General features: G+C 42.4%; 2 protein-coding genes across 6 annotated transcripts in view; one reads left to right on the top strand and one right to left on the bottom strand.

Moving 5' to 3' along the window:
- The first annotated feature begins 49 nt into the window (after positions 1 to 49).
- Positions 50 to 11,326, top strand: si:ch211-11n16.2 (zinc finger FYVE domain-containing protein 1). Its single transcript, XM_005454305.3, has 12 exons — positions 50 to 297; positions 1,017 to 1,298; positions 1,523 to 1,745; positions 1,841 to 2,058; positions 2,200 to 2,306; positions 3,047 to 3,155; positions 3,238 to 3,335; positions 3,449 to 3,566; positions 5,428 to 5,598; positions 5,748 to 5,940; positions 7,516 to 7,614; positions 9,259 to 11,326. Exons 1-12 carry the CDS (start codon positions 178 to 180, stop codon positions 9,489 to 9,491), a joined length of 1,971 nt encoding a protein of 656 aa, XP_005454362.1. The 5' UTR covers positions 50 to 177; the 3' UTR covers positions 9,492 to 11,326.
- Positions 11,327 to 21,338: 10,012 nt separating this feature from the next.
- numbl (NUMB like endocytic adaptor protein) overlaps positions 21,339 to 27,044 on the bottom strand; it is a 61,846-nt gene continuing 56,140 nt past the window's right edge. For all 5 annotated transcript variants that reach the window (XM_025898198.1, XM_025898199.1, XM_025898197.1 and 2 more), the window contains 2 exons: positions 25,240 to 25,419; positions 21,339 to 25,148 (listed from right to left, as the gene is read on the bottom strand). In XM_025898198.1, the coding sequence (XP_025753983.1) occupies positions 24,016 to 25,148; positions 25,240 to 25,419 (1,313 nt within the window). In that variant the 3' untranslated portion in view covers positions 21,339 to 24,015. The remainder of the gene's footprint in view (positions 25,149 to 25,239; positions 25,420 to 27,044) is intronic.

Genomic DNA, 27,044 nt, shown 5'->3' with positions numbered 1-27,044 from the left:
GTACAGACCAAAGTCAAACAAGCGCGTCTTACGTCGCTGCCCTGCGTGCCCCCATCTGGCTCCTCCTATAGTCCACGCGCTGTTGTTGTGATTGACCGACAGGTAGGCGTCATGTGAAACTTTCGCTTTGCTGTTTGGTGCCGCTGCCACAAATGCGTTTCAATTAAGTAAACAACGATGTCCGATATACTGATGAAAGAAATGGATAGTTTGTCGATCAGTCCATTGAAGCCAGAGGACCGACCCGACGACGGCGGCCGGAGCTTCCTGCTCGTGGACGAGCAAGAAAACCTGCAGGTAAAGTTAGCTAACATCAGCTGAGCTAACGGCGGCTAACAGTTAGCCGCTAGGCTAGAAAGGGGAAGACTCTTGTTACGGAAGGCCCTTAACTATCTTTTGTGACGAAAAGAAAAAAATGTTGGATGAGCCAAATCTGCTTTCAGAGCTAAATCGAGCTTTTTGTCTTGAAGCTAATGAAGCAAGTTTGTTGAGGCTTTAGCTACTTCACGGCGCTTTGCTAATGCGACGTTAAACAGCGTGTTTGGATGTTCGTCGTGTTTAGCCCCTTGTGTTTTTAGCCTTTGTCTGTATACAGCCCGTGGCTTTAACGTGTGGATGGTGTCTTGATTATAATACTGTGAAAAACATTAAGTTTAAGCTGTAAATAAGAGCAGCACAACAGCAGACAGGGTTGTTATTAGGAAAGTCCCTGGTGAGTCATACAGCACAGCTGACCCACATGGAAGACACCCTCACACTGTGTTACAAAGTACAAGAGATAATGTTTTCTTGTGTACTTAAGATAATCTGTATGAACAACTAGCGTTAAGATTGAAGCGACTAATCCCCCGCAGTTCTTTTTTTTGTTTTGTTGTTGGTTTCTTTGTTTTAAATAAATAATACTGTTCATAAAGAATCAGTAAAAGTAATTTGCTCAATTGTATCACGGTGCCACAAAATAGCTCATCTCTGTAACCAGCGTGTCTCTTGGTGCTCTTTCTCCTCTCATCCTATAGGTCCGGGATGAGGCCGAGTTCGTGGAGCGACTTGGCTGTGCTGACGTAGCGGGCGTCAAGGTCCTCTCCATCTTTGGAAACACCGGTGATGGCAAGTCTCACACGCTCAACCACGTCCTATTTGATGGCGAGACTGTTTTCTACACCTCCAAGTCCCCCAGCTCCTGTACTGTGGGAGTTTGGGCTGCTTACAACCCCACTCTCAGCCTCATTGCGCTGGATACAGAGGGCCTCTTGGGAGCCGCAGCCAATCAGAACCAGAGAATGCGGCTGCTGCTGAAGGTAAATTTAGCGGTTGCTGCTTGGTTTGGGTGGAATAATTGGAGGAGTCTGTGATTTTGTGTTCTGAGTTCTAGTGTTGTCTTCGTTAATTTTTCTACTGAGGTAATGCTTATATCCTAATCATGTAAACAGAACAGTGAAACTCATTTTATTTCTCATTTCCAATGTTTTCATGATAAAAACAAGTCATCTTATTTGTAGATACATTTTTATTTCAATTTCAGGTGCTGGCAGTGTCGGATATAGTGGTGTATCGCACACGGGCAGAGCGTCTTCACAATGACATGTTCCAGTTCCTGAGTAGTGCCTCAGGGGCATACCTGAAGCATTTCACCCCAGAGCTAAGGGCCCTGTCCACCCGCTGTGGTCTGGATGTACCCCTGTCCTCTCTGGGGCCTGCAGTCATCATCTTCCAGGAAACAACACACACGCAACTCCTGGGCCAAGGTACTTCCAAGCACAACTTTAGGATAATTATTTCCCTTGGTTTTAATTTCCCGTGTCACAAATTTAAATGTTATTGTCTTTCTTTCCTGTTGTAGACTCAAAGATGGCCGGCTATGCAGACACACTCCTCCAGAAGCGTTTTCATGACCTGGGTTTGGGGACAGAGGCCTTCAGCTCAGTGCAGTACATAGGCACTCAGACGATCACGCCGCCCACGAACTATAGCGGGCTGCTAGAGGCCATCAAGCAGCAAGTGAAGAACACTCATACCCGGTCCCCCCGCCAGCCTGCAATAGTGTTTCACGCACTAGAAGTAAGTGAAGAAGCACCATATTAGAGGCCTTTAAGAAAAAGCATATGATTGTTTTAATTCTTCCTTTGTGTCTCCTCAGCCTTTTTTTCAGCTCCCATCTAGTTTTCTGTCTTCTAATCCGTTCTGTTTTTGTTTCCCCAGGCTCTGAGTGAACGTTTCTGTGGAGAACTATCAGATGAAAAGATGACACTGTACTCCTTCTTCCCAGATGAATACTTCACCTGCTCAGCTCTCTGTCTCAGCTGCAAGTAAGTCAGTAACACTGTCTACACACAAGAGCTAGAACTGGTCCTTTAAATGTGAACGTATGCTCAACCTAAACCTGAAAGCACAAGGTCAAATTCTTTGAGGCTTGAAATTTTACTTTATGTAATTGTCTTTTTAACTCTTTGCATTGTTTTTGCATTGTTATGAAATGTGTCACTTTTTTGAAAAAAGGAAAGATGAATAATTCCTAAATTATGTAAATATTTAGATGTTTGAGAAGTGTGTGTCATACCTGTATTATTATTATTGTTGATCTGGAAACTGTACTGATCTCCAGCGCTGGGTGTTTGCAGATTACCTAATCACCTTGGATGGACTGTTATTATAACCACACCCCACCTTTCCTGAGCTTTTTCTCATTTAGTTTGATCCAAATAGTTCAAGTTTTCCATCTCAGAACAGCAATCTTTTACTGTCTCTGTGATTGAATCACAGTAGAGAACAATATTCTTTTAAAATGGGAATCCTCTGCTTTTCTCATGGATGTTAACTACCTCCTCAGTGGGATGCATAAGTGCTAATTCTTTTTCCATTTTTGGTGAAGAGAAACCTACTTTGCTTCTTAGCTACTCTTCTTCCTTCCTCTTTCCTAAAACCTGAGAGCAGCGTGTGTGTGAAAAATCATAATGAGTGCACTGTAACCATAGGTTTTAAGCATTCTTACAAATCCCCCCTCTCCTTCACCAACTCTAATATCTGTCATGTTGGTGTGACTCTCTAGCATTCGCTGTAAAAATGGAATGAACCACCTGAGAGACAGAGTTCCCCACATGGCAGATGGACTCTGCCAGTATGCACACCAGTACAACAACAAGGTCCTCATCTGTAAGGTAAGAACAGAATTTCTCAGCTAGTATTGGTGAACCTGTATGTTGTTGTTGTTTACATCTGTTACATCTGTTGCATGTCCAGAGGTGCTATGAAGCTGGCAGAGAGGTGATTGTTGTGCCCAAAACATCAGCTTCGTCTGATAATCCCTGGTTTGGACTGGCCAAGTACGCCTGGTCAGGGTATGTAAACTCACATATACACACTTAGGCGGACGCTCACACTCCTCTTTGCCTTTCAGCCAATAATCTCATTTCCACTGTCTGCTGCCTTGTTCCTCTCGTCCCTCTTTCAGATATGTGTTGGAGTGTGCTAGCTGTGGGGTAATCTACCGCAGCAGACAGTACTGGATGGGAAACCAGGACCCAGAGAGTGGTGTGGTGCGATCAGAGGTCAAGCACGTCTGGGAGGGTGTGAGTACTAAAACATGCTTAACTCATGTTTATATTTAATAATTTTTGTTTCACAAAAAAATGAAAAGAATTTGTGGAGAGTGTAAAAAATAGCACCTGTTGGTTTTATGTTACATATTTTTAGTCTTTGTAAAATAATCACGCAGTACTGAAATACTGTTTTGCATTTTTGTTGCCTGTAATTAAGCAGAGGCAAAATGTTTTAGTCATTGTTGTCCTGACACTAAGTACACTGCTGTCATATTTTGTCACTGGCCTAGGGAAACATTATTGTTTAATAGTTAAATTGATTTCTTTAGTCTGTCTAGTTAGGGGTTAGGGTGTTATTTAATATATTTACTTTTAGTTCTGATAATCTAAATAAGTAGCAACTAAACTTTTGAGGTGTAGTGGAGTACACCCTGTGCCATCAGGTTGGATTCATGCCTGCGTGCTGCAGGTATTGCTGCTATAGAGAGAGCCTGCAGTAGAGCAGAGCGATATGACCAAAAATATTTATCACGATATACATTTGAAAATTTGCGATAACGATATAACTGACAATATAATTGACACTAGACAAAATACTTTACAACTCCACAACTTTATTAATGCAAAAAACCCCATCAATGTATTTTCACTTAAACAAGCAGCTGTTTTTTATGTGCATTAAAGTTATATAAAAATTAACAGTGCAAATGCAAATTCCTTGCTGACAGTTTAACCAAAAGGCATTTCCAGTGGAAATTGGCCGACATATCCTCAGCATAACCATGTATAATATCCACAAAACTTAAAAAGAGCTTATACACACACAATACAGTAATATTATGTTGAAGCACAGTACGTATCACTTCGTAGCTTAGCAAAGTCGTACTGAAACATTTGACAGATTTTCGAGCGCCGTGTGCCACATAAAATCGTTTCGAGGTCAGTAAACACAACCAGAATTCATACATAAGGCACACGGGATTATAAGGGACACTGACAATTTTCAGAAAAATCAAAGGATTGATTTTAAGTGTGCCGTATTTTCCAAACAACACGGTAATAACGACGGCCTGCTAGCATGCTCTACTAAAAATAGTGCTTTGTTGTGTATGTGACGGACGAAAGCTAAACCAGTTCCACACCACTGAAGTTGCAGCATTTTTACAAATCAATTCTGGTTCATCCGTTTCATTTAATGATCCACTTTCGCTCTTCTCATTCTGCGTCGCCGCCATGTGCGTATGTAAACATAGGCACTGCGCATGCGCGTTTTACCCACATTCTATCGCGATATTTCATTTTCCTATCGTTACCCAAAATTACACCGGTATTACCGTGAACGGTATGATATGGCCCAGTCCTAGCCTGCAGCTAAGCTTTCTCTGCACACAGACAATTTTGCTTTAACTTCTGCATTCAGTTGTTCTGTCACTGTCTAAAATGTACAAGAGGGAGGGTGGGGATTTTCTGCTTTTTTTTCCTTTTTTTTGGCTCATTATTTACCTGGGGGGGGGGGACTTTTTTTTAAGAGGAAGTGCTGCTTGGTTGATCTATGTTATGATTTTTATTCTCACTTGTGCATCTGACAAAACAGGATGCTCGCATGTTTTGTCACATGTAAATTTAAGTGAAACACTTAAGGTTGAGCCATGCTATAACACCATCACTGCCTTCCTTCCTGCAACTGGGAGTTCCCAGTTATTGGCCTCATACAGTAATTCTGATATTAAATGCTAAACTGCAAGGAATTCTGCAGGTTAAGATGATTCACTTCAGCTGGTTTGCACTTGTGACTGTAGAAATGATGGTGGAATCACTGATGGGCACTTAACTTGCCCATCATACTCTTTATCAAGCTTTTAATTGAGATCATACTCTTGTCTTTCGTCAGTCTGACACTTTTCTGACCAGCCACCAAAATGCTGCCCAGAGGGTCTTGGATGGGATGAACTATGTGATTCAGTCAGTGTCAGAGTACGGCACTGGCCCCACCAAAGCCGTCACTGGCTGGATTACTGACCAGGTGGCACCTCCATACTGGAGACCTAATACAGAGATCACTGTGAGTATGAACAGCTAACATTTAGAAACACAACATAAGGCACTAGAATAACTATAACAGCTATAAGTGGTTACATTTTTGGTCTTCATTGACTTGTCTCTCTGTGTCGTATCTGCCATCTCTGTATCCCCCTCCCTCTTTCCCCTCAGGCCTGTCATGGATGTCAGAAGGAGTTCAAGGAGGCGGAAAGGAAGCATCACTGTCGTTCATGTGGGGAGGGTTTCTGCCATCCTTGTTCCAGCCACAGGATGCCGGTGCCAGAGAGGGGCTGGGGTAGCAGTCCTGTCAGGGTGTGTGAGGCCTGCTACCGCCAGGGAGGTCCTCCTGACACCAACAGCCAGGGTATGACGGAAACAAGCTGTCAGTTAAACTGCTGGATGAGCCTAAGGCTAGAGTTAAATTAGACAAATGTCGTTCGTCATTTTAGTTGCCAAGCACTTAATTACAGGTGAACCCACAGTTACGTTGTTTACATAATTTACATTATGTGACATGCACATCTCTGTACACAGTGCTGTTAATTTTAATGTTAGGCAAAGATAACCTGAGTAAATTTTTAAAAATGCATATTTTAGTTATTAAATGAAGAAAGTTATCCAGATCTCCCTGACCACATGTGAAAAAGTAATCGCCCTCTAAACCTGATAACTGGTTGTGCCACCCTTGGCATCAAGAACTTTTGTCCTATTCTTCTCTGCAGAATTGTTCTAATTCAGCATTGGAGGGTTATAAAGCTTAAACAGCCTGTTAAAGGGCATGCCCCAGCATCTCAGTCTGATTTAAGCCCAGACTTTGACTAGGCCACTCCAAAACCTTTGCTGTGTTTTTGTTTTGTTTTGGGGGGTTTTTCGGGGGGGGGGGTGCCATTCAGAGGTGGACTTGCTGTTGTGTTTTGTATAATTGTCCTGCTGCATAACTCAAGTGCTCTTAAACCTCAGGGCACAAACTGATAGCTGGACATTGATCTTCAGGATTTTCTAATAGAGGGCACACTTATTGGTCTCATCAATTAAGCCAAGTCGCCTTGAAGCAGCAAATCAGCCCCAGGCTATCACTCACATTGATGCCATTTTTGTCCAGTTTCTTTCTTGTTGTTGAGTCATGAACTCCACAATAAGACTCAATGTGAACTCTGACCTTAAGTGAGACAAGTTGAGGCCTGCAGTACTTTAGATGTTGTTTTGGGGTCTTTTGTTACCTCCTGCATGAGTCATTGATGCGCTCTTGGAGTAGTATGGCAGGCTGGCCACATTTGGGAAGGTTCACCACCCTTCCAAGTTTTCTCCATTTGTGGATAATGGCTCTCACCATGGTTCACTGGAGTCTCAAAGTGGCTTTGTAACCCTTTTCAGACTGATAGATGTCAGTGAGTTTGTTTCTCGTGTGCTCTTGAGTTTCTTTAGGTTGTGGCATGATGTGCTGCTTTTTGAGATCTTTTAGGCTACTGCACTTTGTCAGACAGGTTCTATTTGAGAGATTTCTTGATTAAACAGGTCTGTCAGTAATCAGGCCTGGGTGTAACTAGTAAAATCAAAGTCAGTCTCCACAAAAATGTGGTTAATTCTTGATTTAAAAAGATGGGGCAATTACTTTTTTACATAGGGCCAGGTAGGTTTGTATAACCCTTATGAGATGAGTCATGAGTTAAAAACTGCATTTTGTATTTAAGCAGGTTATCTTTGTCTAATAATAAATGTCTGCTGTGAAACATTTAAGTGTGACAAATATTAAAAACAAAAAACATGGTATCACGAGGGGGGCAAATACTGTGTCATGTATTTGCAGCGTACAGAGTGCATACCGAACAGTGAGACTGTGTGTTTTCATGCATTTGATGCCGGATGTCTCCTGACTTGTTGTAATTGCTGCTTTTGTGTTTTGATTTCTTTGTCTCTCACACGCACCTTGTTTGTTTAGTCTGTAAGGTGGAGCCTCGTGGTCTGATAGCTCGCAGGGTGACGGAGGTGGCACAGTCGACACTGGACATGGTCACCACAGCTGTGGACTACCCTCTCTGTGAGCATGGCTTTTTTTTTTTTTTCTTCTCACCATTACACGTCGTGTTGGTGCTCTGCAGCTTGTTTTATATTGTCTCCTCACCCCTCAGATATTTGTTGGTAATTCTAATACCTGGTTTTAGCACAATCACTCCATGAGTGTGTTAGGATAGGCTAATGGGACATGATTGGACGGTTGGTTTCAGAGTGATTTTGCATACTGGTGTTTGTCATCCACCAAGACTGAGTGCATGTCCGTGCAATACCACTAAAATTATATATTATCCACCAGTATCAGTTTAAATTAATGTATAATTAAAGTCAAACTAGTTTGATGAACTGTGATGAAATTCCAGACCGCTAAGCTTCAACATCAGTGCAACAAGAGCCAGTTTACCTGTGACAGCGGCAACAAATTCAGTTAGTCAGTGATTTTAAGTTAAAGCTGGTACCAAAGTCTCAATAGGCTTCTGATCATAAGCAGAAACACAGCTGCATTCAGCAGAAAGTTTGGGTCTTGATTAATCTGATGTTCTATTGGAAAGATCGAGACACCACCTACCTACCTATTTTTTTAAACTTTGATTTTATATGCATTTGTAAAGATATGACATGAAATGTCCCATTTTTGTCTCGACTCCTTTCAAAAATTCTTGAATCCAGATCAAAAATGTAATAACTTCTAAGTTCTGTCAAACTCTACGTGTAGTACGTATTAAATGCATATATTTTTATATAATGCTGCTTTCAGACAGAGGCAAATCCAAAGAGTCACATGACCTCATCGGTGGAGGTAATAATAGAACGCTTTGGCACAATTTGGGATTTGCTCAACCTTGCTCTAAAACACAGATGAGTAAAAGCCTCAGACTTGGCACAAGAGTTTATTGTGTAACTGATGTTTGAGTGGCTGAGTGCTCCTGCAGAGTGAAGGACATAGCATGAAGTCAGCCTCAGTGAACGGTTTCCAGGAAGGAAAAAACAAATATATAGGATCTAATGTGAGCAAAGGGATTAAAATAAATGATTCTGAATCACCAACCGGACAAGCACTGCAATGGTGACCACATAGGTTCTCAGATGATAGCTGGATATATCAGCTCTCCTCTGATGACAGCAGCCGGGGTTTGGTGCTTCTAGTGTAGAGAATAGCCTTGTAAATAATGGATAACTGGTATTGGGTGTAAGGCTGGTGGTTATAGTTTGCTAATCCAGATCAGTTAAAAAAACTAATTAACAGGCAAAAATATCAGGTTTAGGTTTGTGTTTCAGAAAATGTAGTCCCTCTTTGTCCCTCCATGCAAGCTGTTTACTGGAATACAAGCCTCAACTGTGACTGATCAAGACTACAAACCTAAAGATGGAGTTTTCTTTAATGGAGCTGAAAGGGGTGTGAATGAACTGTAATGGAGATGCTGTTTATAGATGGGTACATATTACATGTTGCCATCTTAGGTGGTTAATGTAACTTGGTTAACAACACTGGACAAAAAGATGACTTCCACTTTGAAGAAGTCAATGCTTTGAAAAGTCCCCCCCTCCCAACACACACACACACACACAATGAACAATGCATTTATGTTCTAAGAAAATAAAAAATAAAAAGCCAATCTCCGATTTAAAATCTTAAACTCATTCTTCTCTGTTTGCCCGTCCGCTTCAGGTTTCGTGAAGGATGTGGCTCGGCCAGACTACTGGGTGCCAGACCAGGACATCATCAAGTGCAACCAGTGCTCCAAACCTTTCACTCCAGCCATGTCGAAGCACCACTGCAGGGCCTGTGGGCAGGGCGTGTGCGGGCCCTGCTCCACACACAACAAGCCCGTGCCCTCTCGAGGTTGGGACCACCCGGTCAGAGTGTGTGACAGCTGTCACGCCCGCACGGACAGCCTGTGACCTTTTCCACCAGGCAAACTTCTCAAAGTGCACTCAGTTTTTCTCAGATGGGCTACAAAACACTGTGAATCTTGGCACTGCTGCTCCTTGGAAACCAGGAAGGGGACTAAATGGCAGGTCTGGAATCAGCCTTTGTTTTATGTGAAACGGGAGCTGCTCAGATATGTAGAAGGATGACCATCTGGATTCCACCGCTCAGTCGGGATTTGCTTTCGGTCTCTTTTGCCTTCTTGAGCAACTGATTTCATTTCAGCCGTGAGATGATTGACAGCCTCTACTGACCAATCAAAATGCTTTAACTGGAGAAATGGGAAGCTGGACATGTGTTTTCAACTGACTGCTTTTAAAAATGAACTTTCATCTCCCCCAGTTATCATTATAACAGCAGAGCTTGAACTCTTAACTGCACTCGAGGGTGGTCTTCCATGCTCATTAATTTCTCTTTGCACAGGCCAGCACCATGGTTCTCAGTTTGAATATGCTCTTAGTTAAATATGACAGGAGGACGAGTAAAAGGGACGTACTGGGAATAGTGGGAGATTTTAAAAGTTTGAAGGATCTTTTAAAACTTAGCCACTCACTGCAACCACTTACATGGTGACATGTTCTTCTGAACCATCAAACCCGCAAGTCCTGGTTAAGGAGCATGTATAATCATGATAGTGGGGGAAAAATGCTCCTACAGTACTCAGGGCAGAATGCAATGCAAATTGGAGAAACACAAACTGCAGCAGTGTGTGCCTTCATGGGAATCTTAACACCCACTTATTCAACCTCTTCGGTTTGCTTTTGGAGATTTCTCCGTACGTTCAAATTCTGAGATCATTTGTGCCTAATTATAGAGCCATGATTATAGCCTCCATCCTCTCATGAAGTTGTATCTGCAGTATAAAATATGTAGCTGTTGTCATGTTAGACATTCCATTATATAGAAGTACCTGTGTACTAATGTAGATTTGCCTTTCTGGGGTTTTATAAGTAGTGAAGTACTGATGTTTCCAGGTAGCTCTCTCAAGCCCTTTTCAGACATCACTGCTCTCATCAATCTAGCAGAGTGACGGCGTTCTGTCGCTCAGTCATAGTCATGTTTCTGTTCTCATAAGCTTCACTCAAAAATGCCAACAATAATGACTGAAAGAGCAACAGCGCACCCATGATTTTTTTTTTTTTTTTCACCATTTTGTGCAACAGGAGTTGTCAACATAGGTACTTCAAACATTAAGTTCTTTCTGCCACTGTCACTAAGAGCAGCGTGTGTGTGTGTGTGTGTTTGTTTGTGTGAATGTGTGGTGTTGCTCAGAGAGCTGGGCTCACCCCTCTAGCACAGGCTCAGAGAGTTAGATCTCTTTTCTGGTTTAAATTTTTTAAAGTTCTTAAAAGAAACTACGATTAAATGACGTTATGTGCAGTTTATTTCTGGTCAGGGAATTCTTTAGTGAGGGGAGTGGCTCACTGAGCACCAGACATCACCAGCTGTCTTGTGTGCATGTCCATAGTTGTGACTCCGTGCATTTAGACTCATTTCTTGGTCTGACATACCAAGACTGCTGCTGCTTCCGATCGATTGATGGGAGTTCATGTCTTTGAAGGGCTTTAAAACAAAGAACACACCTGATAGAGTTGCTCTCATGGTGAATGACATGCAAATGATATAAACACTGATGGAAGAAAAACTACATTTTCTCTCAAGAGAGACGTTGTCTGTGTATTATACTGGACTCTTTAGTGCTTTATCCCAGTTTTCAAAATAACCACTTATCAACTTTTCTGTTAAATCTAGCAACTGACAATCTCAGTTTTTGATGAGGCTCATCCAAATAAATAAATAAAACAAAGGAGAGATTTGTGTCTTTAAATGTGTGAGCAGGAGTAACTTGACGTCATCTTTGCACTGCATCTGAAACGAGTCGCTCTTCTACTCTTTGACTATCTCGGTGGTTTTTTCCTTAGATAGCATCAGTAGAGAGCGAGCGAGGTGGAAAGCAAAGCAATAACACACAGCAGGCTTTGTCCTTTACTGCAGTCAAGTAGAAGTAATCTGGATCCATTCATCTCCATCTTTAACTCTGCTGGCTTTAAAACCGTCATCCCATCCAAACCAACTATAGCGTTGCGTTTCCATCTTTTTTGTTTCCCCATTTTCATCAGTTCAGGGTGACATTTTGGCTCAGTCAGCATTGTGTTCTCACCGCCTGTAATTAGTTATTTGTTTTATTCCTGTTCTGCCAGTATTCACAAAACGTTTTATGAGTAGTGATGGTTTGTGAGCCAGCTGCTGCTGGAGTCACTCCATCTCCTGTTTTTGTGTAGAAAAAAAAAAAGCTTCATATCGCTAATGAGTGTGGTTCGATTTGGCTCTGCAGTTTAACAGCTCTCTCCTCGATTCACGGTAGCAGTAAATTTATTTGTAGTACACACAGAGTCAGACAAATTGAAACGTTTCATCCCACTTCTGTTTGGCAAAATAAGATTATATTCTGTTTTTCCATTTCCATTTAAGATCTCTTTGTAGTTGGGCTTATGGGTCACACACTGCCCACATGAGCTCATAGTGTGTGTTGTGTGTGTGTGTGTGTTGTCTGTTTAAAATCTACTCTCCTCTATTTTGCTCTTATTGATAAGCCTCTGTCCTCAGAGGTATTCTCAGCCTGCTGCTGCAGTGCTTGGCTCTTTTTTTCCCCCTCCGTGTTCCTTATTGTGAGCCTGGTCGATGCAGCAGTGCAGATTAGATCTTGGCTGCATTCTTTGGTTGTTCATCTTTTTTTCTTTGTGTTCGTCTCTCTTTAGAGGATAATTAGTCTACCCTGAAAATCCTAGATAATTCTGTTTATAGAGTGGCAGGTGACCTTTCCACCCAAACTCTAAACGTGTTAATGTGACAGAAGCAGAGGCTGGCACGTGTGTACAGTCCGTCTCGTTACATAAAGAGTTGCCATTTCTGCAGTTATGCAGAAGTTATCTGCAAGGAGGTAAAAGTGATAAAGTCTAATATTTGAATCCGTATCATGAATGCAGTGCATTTAAAAACAAAAATAAACAAAACATGTATTTGTGTTCCTCTGAAGTCATCCTGCTGCTGTGATTATCTCCTCCATCATCAGTGCAGGTGAGTCATGCACATCCAGGCCATGAATTGACCTCCTGCCTGTTTCACTGATGAGCTGGAACAGCGTGGATTGTGGACACTTCACACTTACTTTTCTTTTTTATTTGTCAGCACAAAAACATTAATCTTGTACAAGAACGCCTCGTCCCAGATTTAGCTGCTAGCTCATTTCCACCTGCAGTCCCTGGGTGAACAGTCATAACATTAAAAGAGCTATAAACTACAATAACAGTGGCACAAGATACTAATAAATTCATATAATTTAATAAAAACCGTCCCGTCTCACACAGTATTAGGTACTCAGAGTATTAAATACAATACAAAACGCGTCTCTTCCAAACTTAATTCAAAGCTTTGCTCCAGGTTTGTTGTTTTTTGTTGAGTTTTTTTTAAAGCTAGTGTCTTGTGTTGTCTAGCGTTTCGATTCTTGTTGCTGTATCTTTGTTCAGTTTGATACTTTTATCTCTGTTCTCTCCAGAGTGGAAGTGATGTTTTGTCGAGTTCTTCAAAGGATGCGGTCGATTTCTGTGGGTGACCTGTCCTGCCTTGACTTTGAATTCCAACACTTTCTTTTCAACCTTAAAGCTTTCCACTCTGCTGTACCTGTCCTCATAGCCTCTCCTCTGTTTCTGTTTATTGGCTTTTGTATTCTGGTGTTCATGTTATCTTGGAGTCAACTGCAGTCTCCACAGATGAAATCCAGCCTAAACTAATGGCCCAGCACTGGTGTGTGTGAACAATTCATAGAAAGGGACGCAGCTGGACTTGACTTATGCCTGTCAGTCAGTCAGCAGCTCGCTTTTGTAACATGAAAATGAAGGCAGCAAAGCTGTTACTGTGAAAGACTAAAATACACATGGAGGTGATGAAAGGTGATAAGGGCTCCTTCATTCCACACTTTGATTTTAAATCCAAATAGCTTGAATTAATCTTACTGTAAATACAGACGTATTCCCAAGTAACTAACTCTCTCTCTCTCTCTCTCTCTCCCTCCCTCCCTGGTGTCCAATGACACCATCTATACAGTATAGATAGATACAGTAAATCCATGCAGTAGTCCTCATGTCCTTCAAAAACCAATTACACATTGCACCAGCATGGAGGCAAGAGATCTGGGGAGGGACGTCTGTGAATAGATTGTCGATGCCGCAACAAATCAAAGTAAATAACATGATGGACAAATCTGAGGTATCTGCACAAAATGTGAAATTTTTTTTTCTTATTTCTGGAGTTGTTTATATAGATCATAATCTCCTTATGGTTTACTTCCCAAGCACAAATTTGGTCCTTGGCAAGGCAGCCCTGTTCAAAAACTGACTGGTTCAGTACAAACAGGTTCTGTAGGTACAGAACATGTGGAAACTTGGGAGAAACACTTTAGCGGTGCTGGTGGTCTGAGCTGAGTGACTGGTTTGCACTGCCCCATGTATTTGTGCTGGGTGGGTTTTTTTTGTTGTTTTGTTTTTTTCTCCAAACCACTGTGGAAAAATCCAGAAGCACTAAGTCTGAACAAGCCACTCCAGTCACTGCTGAAAAAGCCACCAGCCTCTTCAGTTTTCACTCTGTCTCAGTGCCAGGTCTTGGATCAGAGCGGGACTGCTGAAATATATGATGATGCACTTAAAGTGGGTGTTACATGCTTACCATACGAGTATCCTGAAGTAGGTTTTGTCACAGGAAGGTATGATTTCGAAATATCTAGGCTTGTTAAAGACTCAAGGCGATGATTTTTAAATCCACAGTTGTAAAGCCCAAACCGTTTAAGACCGAATTAATTCAATTATATTTACTTATCAGTTTTATTTGTATGGCACCAAATCACAACAGCAGTCACTTCAAAATCCTTTATATTTTAAGGTAAAGGCTCTACAATAATGTAGAGAAAACCCCAACAATCAGACGACCTCCTATGAGCAAGCACTTCATGATAGTGGGAAGGAAAACATCAAAACAGAAAGCAACAATAGCAGATCTCTGACAAAGTAATTATTTTTGATAAAGTTTTAATTATGCTGCAATTTAAAGCAAAAACTTACAGCACCATTATTATTTTCATCTCAGTAATGTCCAGTTGTAAATGACCCACGGCAGACCCGATGACAGTTCAATGCTTTTCAGCATCTCTTTATTTTTACGGTTGCTGTCACCAATAAGAACAACCACAGACAGGCAGCACAGCTTTTTATGCCAGCGAGGCGTGATTGCATAGGCCGTGCAGGTGCGTCCATCTCCCCTGCAGCAGCACCGCAGACCATGCCCCGCCACACCAGTATTTTATGAGCAGATTTCCAGTGACTTTTGCAGATTAATTATTAATTACAGTAATATTGTGGCACAGTGGGAAAATGAGTATTGGTAGAGTTTCCCTTCTCTTCAGATTCAAGGTTCTGTTCTTGTGGATACAGATATTTATCAGCCGTGGTTAATGATATTTCAGCCAGAACTAAAACTGGTAAAAGAAGGTTTAAATTTCCATTTGCAGCTATCATTTATAGGGCCTTGGCTGCTTTTATGAGATCTCCCTGCTCTTCCTTGCAAACATGGAAAACCAGAGGAAGCTTAGCATAGCAACACTGAAACCCACTGCATAGAGAAGGCAGTCAGTGACTATAGATGTGTCATTAAGTCAGAAGACTGCCTGAGAGGACCAGCTGTGGGAGAGATGGGTTCCAAAGCAGCTTGCAGATGCAGCAATTTTAGGCAGTGTAAAGAAGTTTAAAAAGGAAAAAAAAGCATGCCCTATGAGTAGGACATTTAGATGCATTGGTGGGCGTTGAGATACTGGTATCAGCTGAATTTTAAGCGTTAGCGTTAAAGGCTGTAAAGACATGCACATACATACTTAATCAAAGACATTACAGAGCTCCAACAGAACTGGATGAGCAAATCTTGTAGCAGCATGAAATAGGTTGTTGGGCCCATGTTGTGATTCTTCGTGTTTTCACAGGAGGGCGCCAGATGAGCATAAATAATGCGGTTGGAGAATAGTAAATTTTGTATGAGACCACCTACTGGTAAGTGTCCTGAGTGAGTCCCAGCAGGGGATTTTACAATGAAGCTGTCCTATTTGGAAGTTAGAAATTTGCATTTTCTCAGCCAGTGAGTTATTCATGTTTTCAAGAAGCTCAGAACTCGACCCCCACTGCTTCACAAACAGAGCTAGATGCTGTAGGGAGATGGATACATGCTTCTCAGTAGCTAAGAGTCACATGAGAGTGATTTGATCACTATATTATTTGTTATGCCCCCTGCACCTTCATTGGCCTTGCAGTGACAGTGCATAGGTCTATGGGCTTCATTGTCTGAATTGTCCACACCTTCTCAGGTATGCCTGGGGAGGCATGCATTGTTATCACTCTACTGCTAGACCTCTCATGACTGCTTATTCTTTTCTACTTTCGCCTCTAAAGGTATTTATTCAGTGAAATAAAAGCCTTTTCCCCCAAGTTGTAGCATTTTACAGAAACAGAAAAGCTCTGCATGGCAAACTTTGAGCAAATAAAACGATATTCAGGGCTCGTGTTGCATGATATCATTTACAAAGAAGACATAAATATCAGAGGATTTACCCATATTGACAATCTGTCACACAAATGATTAAGCTTGTGACTAAGCACTGAGGAGATGGCTCCATTTTAAAGAGTTGTAATCTCCGTCTGCTATAGGCTTATTAGGTATTACAGCACACAGGAAAGTCCCCTCTGGTTTACTGGCATAGTAAATAGATGATTTACTTCACTGCTTGGGCGATTTGAGGAGAGCAAACAATGGGCGAGAGCTGACTCGCTCTGGTCTTCTCTTGCACCCAGTGCTGATGAGTGACAGCTGCTGGCAGGGGGTGGTAGGAGCCAGCACTCTCTCACTGCCCGTGCTCATTTTGTGTTTGTGCACAGTGAGGCAGCACTCCCCGGTCCAAGGCCTTCTGGTCTGTACCCAGAGGGAAATTCTGCTGCTCACAATACTCTTCTTTGTCTCCTTACACATAAATCATCATCTAATTCGAGGATTATTGAATTTCGATCTGTATCGCGCAACAAATTACCCTGTCCAGTTTGAGAATAGCAGGGGAAATACACACAAGAAGGTCAGGAGGACACGGAGACTCATGGATGCACCGAGCTGAGGGCTCTGAGACAAATTCCTGCTTGTGATGATGTGCAGAAGCCGGTCAAGCTCTCCTTTGGATCCGTTATCTCAAGAGCTGATTGTTTGAGGCAATACAATTTAAGATCTTATATTGGAGGGCAGGAGGAAGGCTGTTATCAGGAGCCAAAAAGAGAAAGTGGTTAGAGTCTTATTTGATTTTAAACTGACCTCTGTTAGGAGAACCAGGCCCCCGCTCTTGCCTTGGCATTTGAAGTTGGCTAAACCCCTGAGGGCTTAGTGTGTTTTTTGTTGCTTTTTTGTTTTGACAAGTGCATATTACTTCACCCCCTTAGTAGAAGCTTGTCATGGCTTATTTAATATGTACACAAGTACAAAAATGGATCACTGCTTTGCTTTGTTTAAGACCCGTCTTTAATATATACATTACTATGTCGTGCTGGTGGAGCCAGCTGTGTGCAAAACAATAGACACAGATGCTGTGCTAATCAATAGGAACCACATCCAATTAATCAATGTAATTACTTCCTTCAAGCTTCAAGGACTGCGAGGTCACACTGCAAACAGTATATCTAATAAATGTGGCCGTATCGCACGAGTGTGCAGAGAACGAGTCCTGGAGTGCGAGAAACTCTTGACGAGATTTCTGACGTGCAGGAAATATCAGCATGCACGTGAGCGTGTTTGTGCCTTTTTGTGCGATCAAGTAGCGATAAGAAGGATAAATGAGTGTGTGCATGTAGCATGGATACATTATCCGGTGCAGAACTGACAGTCCGGCCATGGTCCATTACACAAAAACCATTACCAAGTCTGTGCTTATACAGCTATCAGATGTTGCTATCGCACAGATGCGCGGGTATCACACACACTCAGTCGCATCCTTCCTCACAGGCTCTATTTAATTATATGCACATACACAGTGATGCAAAGGGCTGAAAGAGACAACAGCCTTCCTTTTGTACACATCCACTAAAGGCAGTGAAGCACGAGAGAGAGAACAAATCTGAAGTGAAACACAATTCACAGAAACGGTCATTCAAACACTGTTACATGATCTGGTTTAATGTAATCTGTTCTGAGTGATCTCACACTGCTGCTAGGTGTGCAACAAATAGGCAGTTTAAAGAGAAATGCGCACACACACACACACACTTGTCTGACCCACCTTGAGAATCCATTAGGATTATATTGTATTTTCAGCAGCTTTAATTTCTTTTGGCACTGTAATGTATATGTATAGGAAGCCTTTTCTGCAGATTCCAGCAGTTTTTCAGATGTTATAACTGAATCTTCAACCACGTCACCATGGCAACCAAGCATTTCCATCTCCTATGTAGACTGTTGCAACCAACTTCATTATGCAGCAGCCTACAATGGAATGAGTACGGGTAGGTAGATAGGTAGGTGGGGGCGCTGCAGCTGGTTGAATTTAAATGATAGTTCTGAACCCCCTAAAATTAGAAAACGTATTTGTGATCAGTTTTTACAGAATGATTTAAAGAAGTGAATACACACACGGCTACTTAATTTGGTACGTCTTGCTAGAACTGGGTTGCCTAGATTCAACGAGCTCCTGAAAACACTCCTCGACAGATTTCGGTCAGCAGGTCTGCACAGCCATGATGAGAATCTCCCGTTCCACCACATCCCAAAGGTGCTCTATTGGATTGAGATCTGGCGTCTGTGGAGGCCATTAGAGCACAGTGAACTCACTGTCATGTTCAAGAAACCAGTTTTGGATGATTTAAGCTTTGCGACGTATTATTCTTGCAGAAGCAGCCATCAGAAGATGAGTACACTGTGGTCTTAAAGGGATATACATGGTCAGCACTGCAACCTAAGAAATGACCAGCAAATAGCTGCAAAAGCATAAATGGAACACAACAATGTTTGGGGGGAACATTAACATGACGGAAGTGCTGCGGAAGGGATAGAAACCAAACCTAAGTCGGACTATACTGAGACATGCTTAAAAGAGAGGAGGATTCATCAGTATTTGAAGGGGTTGTGAAGGAGAAAAAGATGCAATGTAAAGCTGTTTGATCAAATTACTCTTTCCCCAAAAACACTTATGTTGTGTTTTTGGGTTGTTGTTTTTTTTTACTTTTCTTTTTGCTGGTGTTTTCTTAGTGCAGTGTATTTACCTTAACAGAGCCACTGTACTAAAATTGTCCCAATAAAATATCGCCCACACCATGAGACATACTAAAGCCAGCCTAAACGTTTGATACACTGCAGGATGAATTGATGTTTTCATGTTAACACCAAATTCTGAATATCACAGCAGAAATCAAGACTTGTGTGGTCCAGCTTCGGTGAGCCTGCTGCTAGCTGGCAGGAGTGGCACCTGGTGTGGTCTTCTGTTGCTATAGCCCATCTGCTTCAAGGTTGTGCATTCAGAGTGGATCTTCTGCCTATCTTGGTTGTAACGAGTGGTCACTTAAGTTACTGTTGCCTTCCAATCAGCACAAAGCAGTCTGGCTGTTCTTGTGAATGGACTGGTACTTATATAATGCTTTTCTACAATAACGGTGAATTCAAAGTGGGTTTTTTTGTAATGCCTAGGGCTTTGTCTAATATTCACTTTGAACTTCAGCAGGTCGTCTTGACCATGGCAACGTGCCTAAATGCATTGAGTTTCTGCCATCTGATCGGCTGATTAGATATTTGCATCAACAAGCTGCTGGACATATGTACCTATTAAAGTGAGAGTATATGGACAAACTAGGCGCACTAGCCGATAGCTACTGCTACCAGTGCTAGTGTTGGGTCCATAGGGTGCACAGATATAACACAGAGACACACACACACCTGGAAATTAACATTAATTCTCAGAGGGGCTACTCTGAGTCTTTTAAAACACTCCAACAAAGAAACAGAACTGCTGCCTTTGGCAATTCAATGCTGGCCTTACTTTTTAGCTCTGGAGTCCACAAATAACTAAGAGCACACATCAGTATTCCAAAAAGGCAGTGTTTGCCATGTTCGTTATTGTCTTTGTAGAGTGTTGTAATGTATAAGCCAAAAGTAAAACTGATAAATAACCCAGATTTAACCTGAGGGAGCACAAATGTCACAGACCACACTGCTACCATGGCTACAACAATGAAGGCTGTCCTAATTCACAAAGCCTTAGCCTGCTTTTTGAGAACAACTGATAATGGCTTCTTTAACGTTGGCCATTAAATCATTTTGACATGCATAAAACATGACGCACATCCAAAATGACTGGAAGACAAGCTTCACAAGCTACTGAACAGGGCTGATCTCTCCCCTTTTGCTTCTCTGCAGCACAAACTCATCGACTATGTCCTCAGATCACAGGACAATGGACTGGTGAGAGTTACTGCAACCACTGCTCAAGCGCTGAGTGTATGTGTGTGTGTGTGTGTGTGTGTGTGTATTCACTCAGTTTCTCACGGTCCTTAAGAAGAAAAGAGGCCTTGTCTGGTTCCATTAGTGACCTGAGGAGCGGCAGCACTCGGTCCTGGCTGACTGGAGGACAGCGCTTATTAGACATCAGTTTAGTCAGGAGTAGGATGTTTAGTTAGAGAGGAAAGTAACAAAAAAGGAGATTAATGGAAGTATAATAAGGCTATGAGCTGTCAGCTGTTTCAACCTGTCAACAGCCACATTCCTTTGTGTCCGTCTTTGGGACTAAGTATTATATTACCCTTCAAACCACTTTCACTCATGTCTGTCACTCATGAAGCTACAGCCAGAAGTTGCAGCTGACTTTGGTTTGCACAGCACAATGACAGGCGGGGAAGAGGGAGCCCACCTTTACTCAATGTTCAAAAAGAAAAAAAAGAGAACATTTTTCTTAAAATTCTTAGTTATCCAGCAGTGATTTCCCACCTTAAAACCAAAAATTCACTTTTTTACGGTTCCTTTTCTCTACAGATTAAAGTGGACCTTGCTCACTGAGAGCAAGTATCCTTAATATGGCCATCTTGGGCACATAGCTCTCACTATAAACACAAGCTCCACCCACCTGATATTCAAACCTTCTGCTTGCAAGGGCCATCCAATCAGAACTTGAAAGCTTCAGTTCATCCATGGTGGTTCAGACGGTGAATGAACTGAAGGGCAGCATGAAAGCCTCGTGTAAGATAAATATGGATTATTTCAATCTGTGAATCCTGCAATGCTGCCGTGCGGAGCTGTAAATGACCATAATAGCTTTGCTTTAAACAAGCAAGACATAACATTTTATTTAGTTGCATATAAAGGTGTTTTTCACTCTTCGTCTGCAGCACTACACCACCAATCTCCTGACTGTTACATATATAGCCAGCAGATATGAGAGCCGTAATGATCTTCCCAGATAAATGCTGGTGAGGACTATCCAATATGTCAGCATAACTGCTCTAAATCGGCTCGCTTGAAGGGTTTTTTACAGTGGTTTAAGAACATCCAGGGAAAAGTGTTTAACCCATTTAAATCCAGCTGATGAAAAAGCACAGCAACGAAGCCGACAAGTATGAGCCAGAATGATAATAACAGAAGAAAGAGAACGCAGCTTTGCTTGGGGTTAAGCATAAAAGATCAGCTGAAGGACTGAAAATGTCTGAAAAGAAATGATTCAAAAAATGAGATAAAAAGAAAACCACAATCACTACCCAGAAATCATGAGCAGGCGTAATATTATATTACTTTATTTATCTTTTGTACAATGTAATTACAATACAAATATGTTGGTTTAAATACAAAAATTCTGTAAATAAAGATTAAAAATAAACTCCACTGGTTTTGCTTTGTTACCATCACTAAACTATGGTTTTACAATCAAGTTTATGAGGTCATTTAGTTTGCTTTAACGCGGAACACAATTAACCTACATTTACCATTTTTGGGGGGAGCGTGCAAACAAGAGTTGAGGGCAACAAAAAAAAAGATTTTAAACAAAATAAAAGCATCGATCTCATGAGGGAATCTGATTTGTTTTTGTAGAGAGAGGGAGCGGATTGGATTTTTTTTTTCTGTGGGGAAGATATATCAATTCATCAGAAAACAAAGGGGTAAAACCTGGGAGGAGCCGAGGTGGTGTAAATTAGGCCAGTGGCATGTAAATTTAGGTTCTCTAAAAAACCGGCCACAGGAAGAGACCAAACAAGCTAATTAAGCTGTAGGGAGTTAATGAGCAGGAAATCTAATCAGTGGCAGTCCATATATCCAAACACAATTCAGTTCCTAAGGAACATAGCAGGAGCATCTGTGGTCAGACTGTAGTTTAAATAACATAGAGAAGTAACCCATGGAAAAGCCCTTCATTACACAGGCCTGCTTGAACTTTTAGTAAGGTTGCATCTTTTGGACAAACACTGAAGGCTCTGCTGACAGTACTGGAGTTTTAACTATATAAGGAGTTGCGCACAGTTTGAGAAAAACCTTGTTTATGAGGCTGCAGTTACAATAATAAGCAACATTGTTTTCATAAATTCACATGATTAAAAAGTGTTGTTTTCTTGAGGTTTTAAGAGATGAGGAATAGGATGCTGAAATGAAAGCGGCTTGGCCTTGAGGAACACAAAGATGGCAGACAGTGCTCGTGTCGTGGGTGATGAATGTGTCTTTGTTCAACGTGTTTTCACGCAAACTGCCTCTCGCTTTTATCTTGGGTTGTTTTTTTCTTTTTTTTTTTACCCACATCTGATTTTCCTTCCTTCAGACTTCCTCCTTCCCATTCTTTAAAAGTTACACTGTAGCAACATCCTCTCACATACAGCTTATCCTTCATCTTTCCTCTCCGCTGTTTTTTTCCCCCTCTGGTAATCAACTGAATCTTTGTTGTCCCTAATATTTCGACATCAGAAACCCTTCCAGTTTTCTTTTGCTTTTTTTTTTTCCAGCCCACATGCCTGAATCGATATCTGCTCGTGTTTCTCTCCTACAGTCCAGAAATCAGTTGTGAGTGTAGCCCTGCTGCGTCACAGCAGTGCAGTAGAGGTGAATACACAATCATACTGTACATGATGAGACTTTACCCTGTGTTTGAACACATAAAAGGACTTCTGAATGTTAGAATGTAGTGCATCTTTTTCCCCCAACCAGTTGCACAGTGTTGCAGAGTTTTACTTTTTTAAATCCACTGAGTTATTAAAGTTCCTTGGGTTTGTCCGGTGAAGATGGAGTCCAAAGGACTGTTGTGCTGTATTGTCCAGAGTGTCTGTGTGCTGGATATCCTGAAGACATTTTTCAAGTCCCAGTGCCCTTTAAATTAGGCGTTAGCAACAGAAATGGGCGACAATGCCAAAGTGAAGCCGTACAGACTCAGCTGGCTTCGGCAGCAGCAGTGGAGCATATTTATTTGACGGCTAACGGGTGGAAGAAACATGCCGCTATATACACTTGTCTCACATGTCACATTACTGTATGCCCTGGTTATTTGGTTCCTGTTACATGATTCAATTTCCCACAGTGCTTACCTTCAACTGTTTACAACCTGCTACCTGTAGTTTCCCTACTCTTTATGATTCAACAAAAATAAATATAGGGGATAGAAATAAAAAAACAACATGCTCCTGAAACACTGCTTTAAGATTTAGATCTTTAAGTACATATAACCTGTTAAAATAAAAAATAAAATACAATAAATAAAATACTTTTGGCCATAAATCTCTACTATTGGTCAGTAACTCCTTTTGGATTTGTAGGGTTGAGTCTCACGTCATTGACTAGTCCTTTCGGGTGTCTGAACTTCTGCTGTGCTTTGCTAAGATCAGCATCAGTCTGTTCATCGGTCAACAGGTCACTGCTCTGCTTCTCCTCGTATCTTGTCACGTTACCACATTTGCTAAAGTCTCCACCAAAATCAAGTAAAACTGCCAAGAAACATCTCATCGGATTGGAATGCATCTGAGTGGAGTCCCCTTTTCAAAGAAAAAAAGTACTAAACTGCATTTCACCCCCTCAACACTGTACTTGGAGGGGGCACGTGCAGTACATCCGGGGACTTCCAGCAGGTAAAGTAAAGCCAGAAGTGAGAGAGAAAGCAGGGAGGAGAGGCAGGTAGCAGGTGGAGTGAAAGGATTTAGTCCATCAAGTCTAGAGAGCTAGAGACCTGATCCTCAGATTACAGTCCAGCAAGCTGCTAAGTTACTCTGTGTTTCATTGGAGCATGAAGAAAGCAAGATCATTGTAGGCTCCTATGAGGGCATTCAGCAAGTTGCTAGGCTGCCACAGGTTGGATCCTAGGCTAAATGTAAGGACCTGCATCCCATTCTAAGCAAAGATGCTGGAATTAGTGCCTGGCTTCCTGAGGCTTTAACTCCAGTATGAGTGCTACAGCTTTGGGAGGCCAAGTCTGTCTTAGAGCTCAATCTCAAAAGTCTTTTGCAGATTGTTGGAAAATGGGTTGGCTGTCGCAGCTGATGCCTTGTTCCCAGGCTGCTGAGCTGCTGGTTTTGTCTCCAAGGCTGCCCACTTGGCCTCAAAACGGTCATCCTCTTGGGAATCAACCACCGGAGCTGTTAGCTGGCTGCCCTCTGGCGGCCAGCTGTTACTAGTGCCGCAATTTCCACTAGTGCTGGAGGTCCCGTTTTGGAGGGCCACTGTGGTGCTGCTGTGCGGTGCAAGGCCATTAATGGCTGTTGATAATGGTGGAGTGGATGAAAATGGAGGTGTTGAAAAACCTGCAGAGTGGCCAACTGCACTAGGTGGGCCTGGATAGGAATGGGCTTGCCCGACTGCTCCAAGGGTCCCCACCTTGGGTCCTCCTCCTCCGGCCGAGCCCATAGTGCTGCCTGTGCCCGACGAGCCTGTGGCAGTGCAGAAGACGTTGGCCACCATTTGCGATGGTGTGATCCCTACCACAGGCACACTGGCATTGGGATAGGTCATACTGCTTGCTAGACCTGGCATGTAGGTCTGCATGGGCACAAAAGCAGGTTGGACAGGCTGACTGGCAAACATTCCCACAGGGGCTGGAGTGTTATCAAAAGCCAAAGGGAACGGTTGCATGGAGCTTGGAAGTGAGCCTGGAGGTCCGGGGAGGGAGGGCTGGATCATGGGGGCTCCAGACATGCTTGGCCCTGACATGGTGGGTATGGACATGGACGGAAGAGACATAGGGGGACCTGAAACTGGAGGTCCAGGTATTAGAGGAACTGATGATATCGACATTGGTGGGAGGGGCATCGGAGCCTGACCTGAAAGAGCAGAGGGGCCGGAAATAAGAGGTTTGGACACAGTGGACACTGGGGCAGCTGACATGGCTGCCTGACTGGACATCTGATGACTGGAGATGGAGGGAGGTCCGGGGATGGTGGGGATGGTGGGGCCGGGAGGAGGCGTCTGTTGGGCCTTCACAGCCTTGGAGACCTCCTCCAACCATCTCTCAGCCTCGGATGGCGTGCGTTTGTGGCCACTTTGCATTTGCATCGCCACAGAAACCGGAGGAGGAGAGTGGAGAGGAGCTTCCGTCTGTACCCATGAGGAGGTGGCTAGAAGTGATGGAGTAAAAGTTTTACTTAAACTTGTCCACCACTTGTTATAATTCAAAATTAATATTGATCTATTATAGTCTTATCTTACCTTGCATCGGCGCAGGTGGTGGAGGCAGAACAGGGGGCACGGTGCAGGTTGGCGGGCCATTTGCAGACATAGACGGGTTGGAGAAGAGCTCGTCTGATGGTTTGGTGAACGAGGTGTTGATCTGGCTACACAGAGCATTTATACTGCTGTCTCCCTCACCAGGCAATCCCATATCCATCTCTGGTATTTGCAAGATAAGGACACACGAGAGGGAGGTGGGGAAAGAGAGAGAAAGAAATGAGAAGAAAAGAAGAGATGGAATACACAATTGTTTAACAGACCTAGTTAGCATCAAAAGCATAAAACTAGAGCATGTGAATACTTTGATGCTCACCACTGTTTGACCTAAAAAGCAACAAAACACAAGTTTCTTATACCAACCAAGGGTTAAACCACTGACTGCAGATATAAATAGATAAAATTCCTTGCTCATATTCTCCTGAGCCTCCCTCACAAGCTCAAAGAAATGATACTTGTGTTTTTTCCTCGTCCTTCCTGTTAGAGTTCTTTAATATTGTACTTTCATAATATGAATATATAGACAGATTCAAGAATACAAGGGTGGGATTCAAGTAAAATAAAAAGAAATACATGTTTATAACAAATGGGCCCATTGTGTAGCAAATCGCACTGGTGTGCCATTCAAATCCATTCTTCTAATACATGTACATCTCTCTTAACTGTCTGCATTGTATGGCTACAAGCCTTGAATTATACTGGAGGGCGCAGAGGGCGCTGGAGGCATGTGTAAGGTCTCCCTTCAAAGATTTCTCTGTCCTTTGTTCCACAAAGACCTTTTTTTCCCCCTGCTCTTGTCAGTGCCTCTCAGAGTTCAGAGGTACTTTAAGCACTTCACATGTGTGCCTATACTCTGTGTGTTTTCCTCAGTGCAGTGGCAGGTTCAAGGGCTGGTAGAATAGTAGCTGAAGGCTAAACAGGACAGCTGATTGACCGCATAAATCAATACGCACATTGTACAGGGAGTCACAAGGGAGAAGGCAGGCAGATGAATTGGCTGAGACCATTTAGGTTTTATCTGTGTGTGTGTGTGTGTGTGTGTGTGTGTGTGTTTGTACCTGTCTATATATCTATGTGGGGACTAGTTTGTGTCTCCAAGACCACTGAAATGAGGACACTTTGGGAAATTGAGGACCTTTTAGCTGGTCCACACTTTTTACTTCATGACACGCCTTCAAAAAGCTTTAAAGCTTCAAACAACAACATATCCACCACCCTGGATACGGTAACAGTCACTGGCGAATGGGAAATGGAAATACAAGGATGGACTATATAGTGAATGAGAGTGGCTGTTGTGGTTTAGTATTCCAGTCATATAAAAAACTCTCTCTCATCTCTTCTAATGACTGTAATCAGCCTTGCTACTGAGCACTCTGATCCTGTGGCACCACAGAGAATGGGTGGGGGTGGGGGGCTGTGTATTTCTTTTTATGCAACCTGCCTGGGCTAAATCAGTTATGTTTAATTGCCCTTAAAAAAAGCCAAGAGCTCCCAAAGTTGCACAGGCAGCAGCTGTCAGCATTGTCACTTATCGCAATAATAACAGCACTTCACATAACTGCTTCTTTTTTTTTCCTTGTCAAGTATTCAGTGGAAGGTAAGCATTAAAATGAAAAAAGCAGGATTACACCTGCTCCACCATGAAAACATGAATGTAAATTCACCTAAGATCTGCTGATGATTTATTCTGTAATATGATTACTCAGACGTGTACAGTCAGGGGTCAGTGATGCCACGCTCAAGCCAAATGGAAAATGTAATAACCCTCCAACAAACAACCATGACGC

This window comes from Oreochromis niloticus, linkage group LG14 (genome assembly GCF_001858045.2).
Source record: "Oreochromis niloticus isolate F11D_XX linkage group LG14, O_niloticus_UMD_NMBU, whole genome shotgun sequence".
Taxonomy (NCBI): domain Eukaryota; kingdom Metazoa; phylum Chordata; class Actinopteri; order Cichliformes; family Cichlidae; genus Oreochromis; species Oreochromis niloticus.
The sequence above is the reverse complement of the archived record's forward strand: the minus strand, read 5'-3'. Positions and strand labels throughout refer to the sequence as shown.

Coding starts and splice junctions, on each gene's coding strand:
- si:ch211-11n16.2 (XM_005454305.3), top strand. CDS start 178: ATGTCCGATATACTGATGAAAGAAATGGATAGTTTGTCGATCAGTCCA. Junction 5,599..5,747: donor GACCTAATACAGAGATCACT/GTGAGTATGAAC, acceptor CTTTCCCCTCAG/GCCTGTCATGGATGTCAGAA. Junction 5,941..7,515: donor TCCTGACACCAACAGCCAGG/GTATGACGGAAA, acceptor TTGTTTGTTTAG/TCTGTAAGGTGGAGCCTCGT.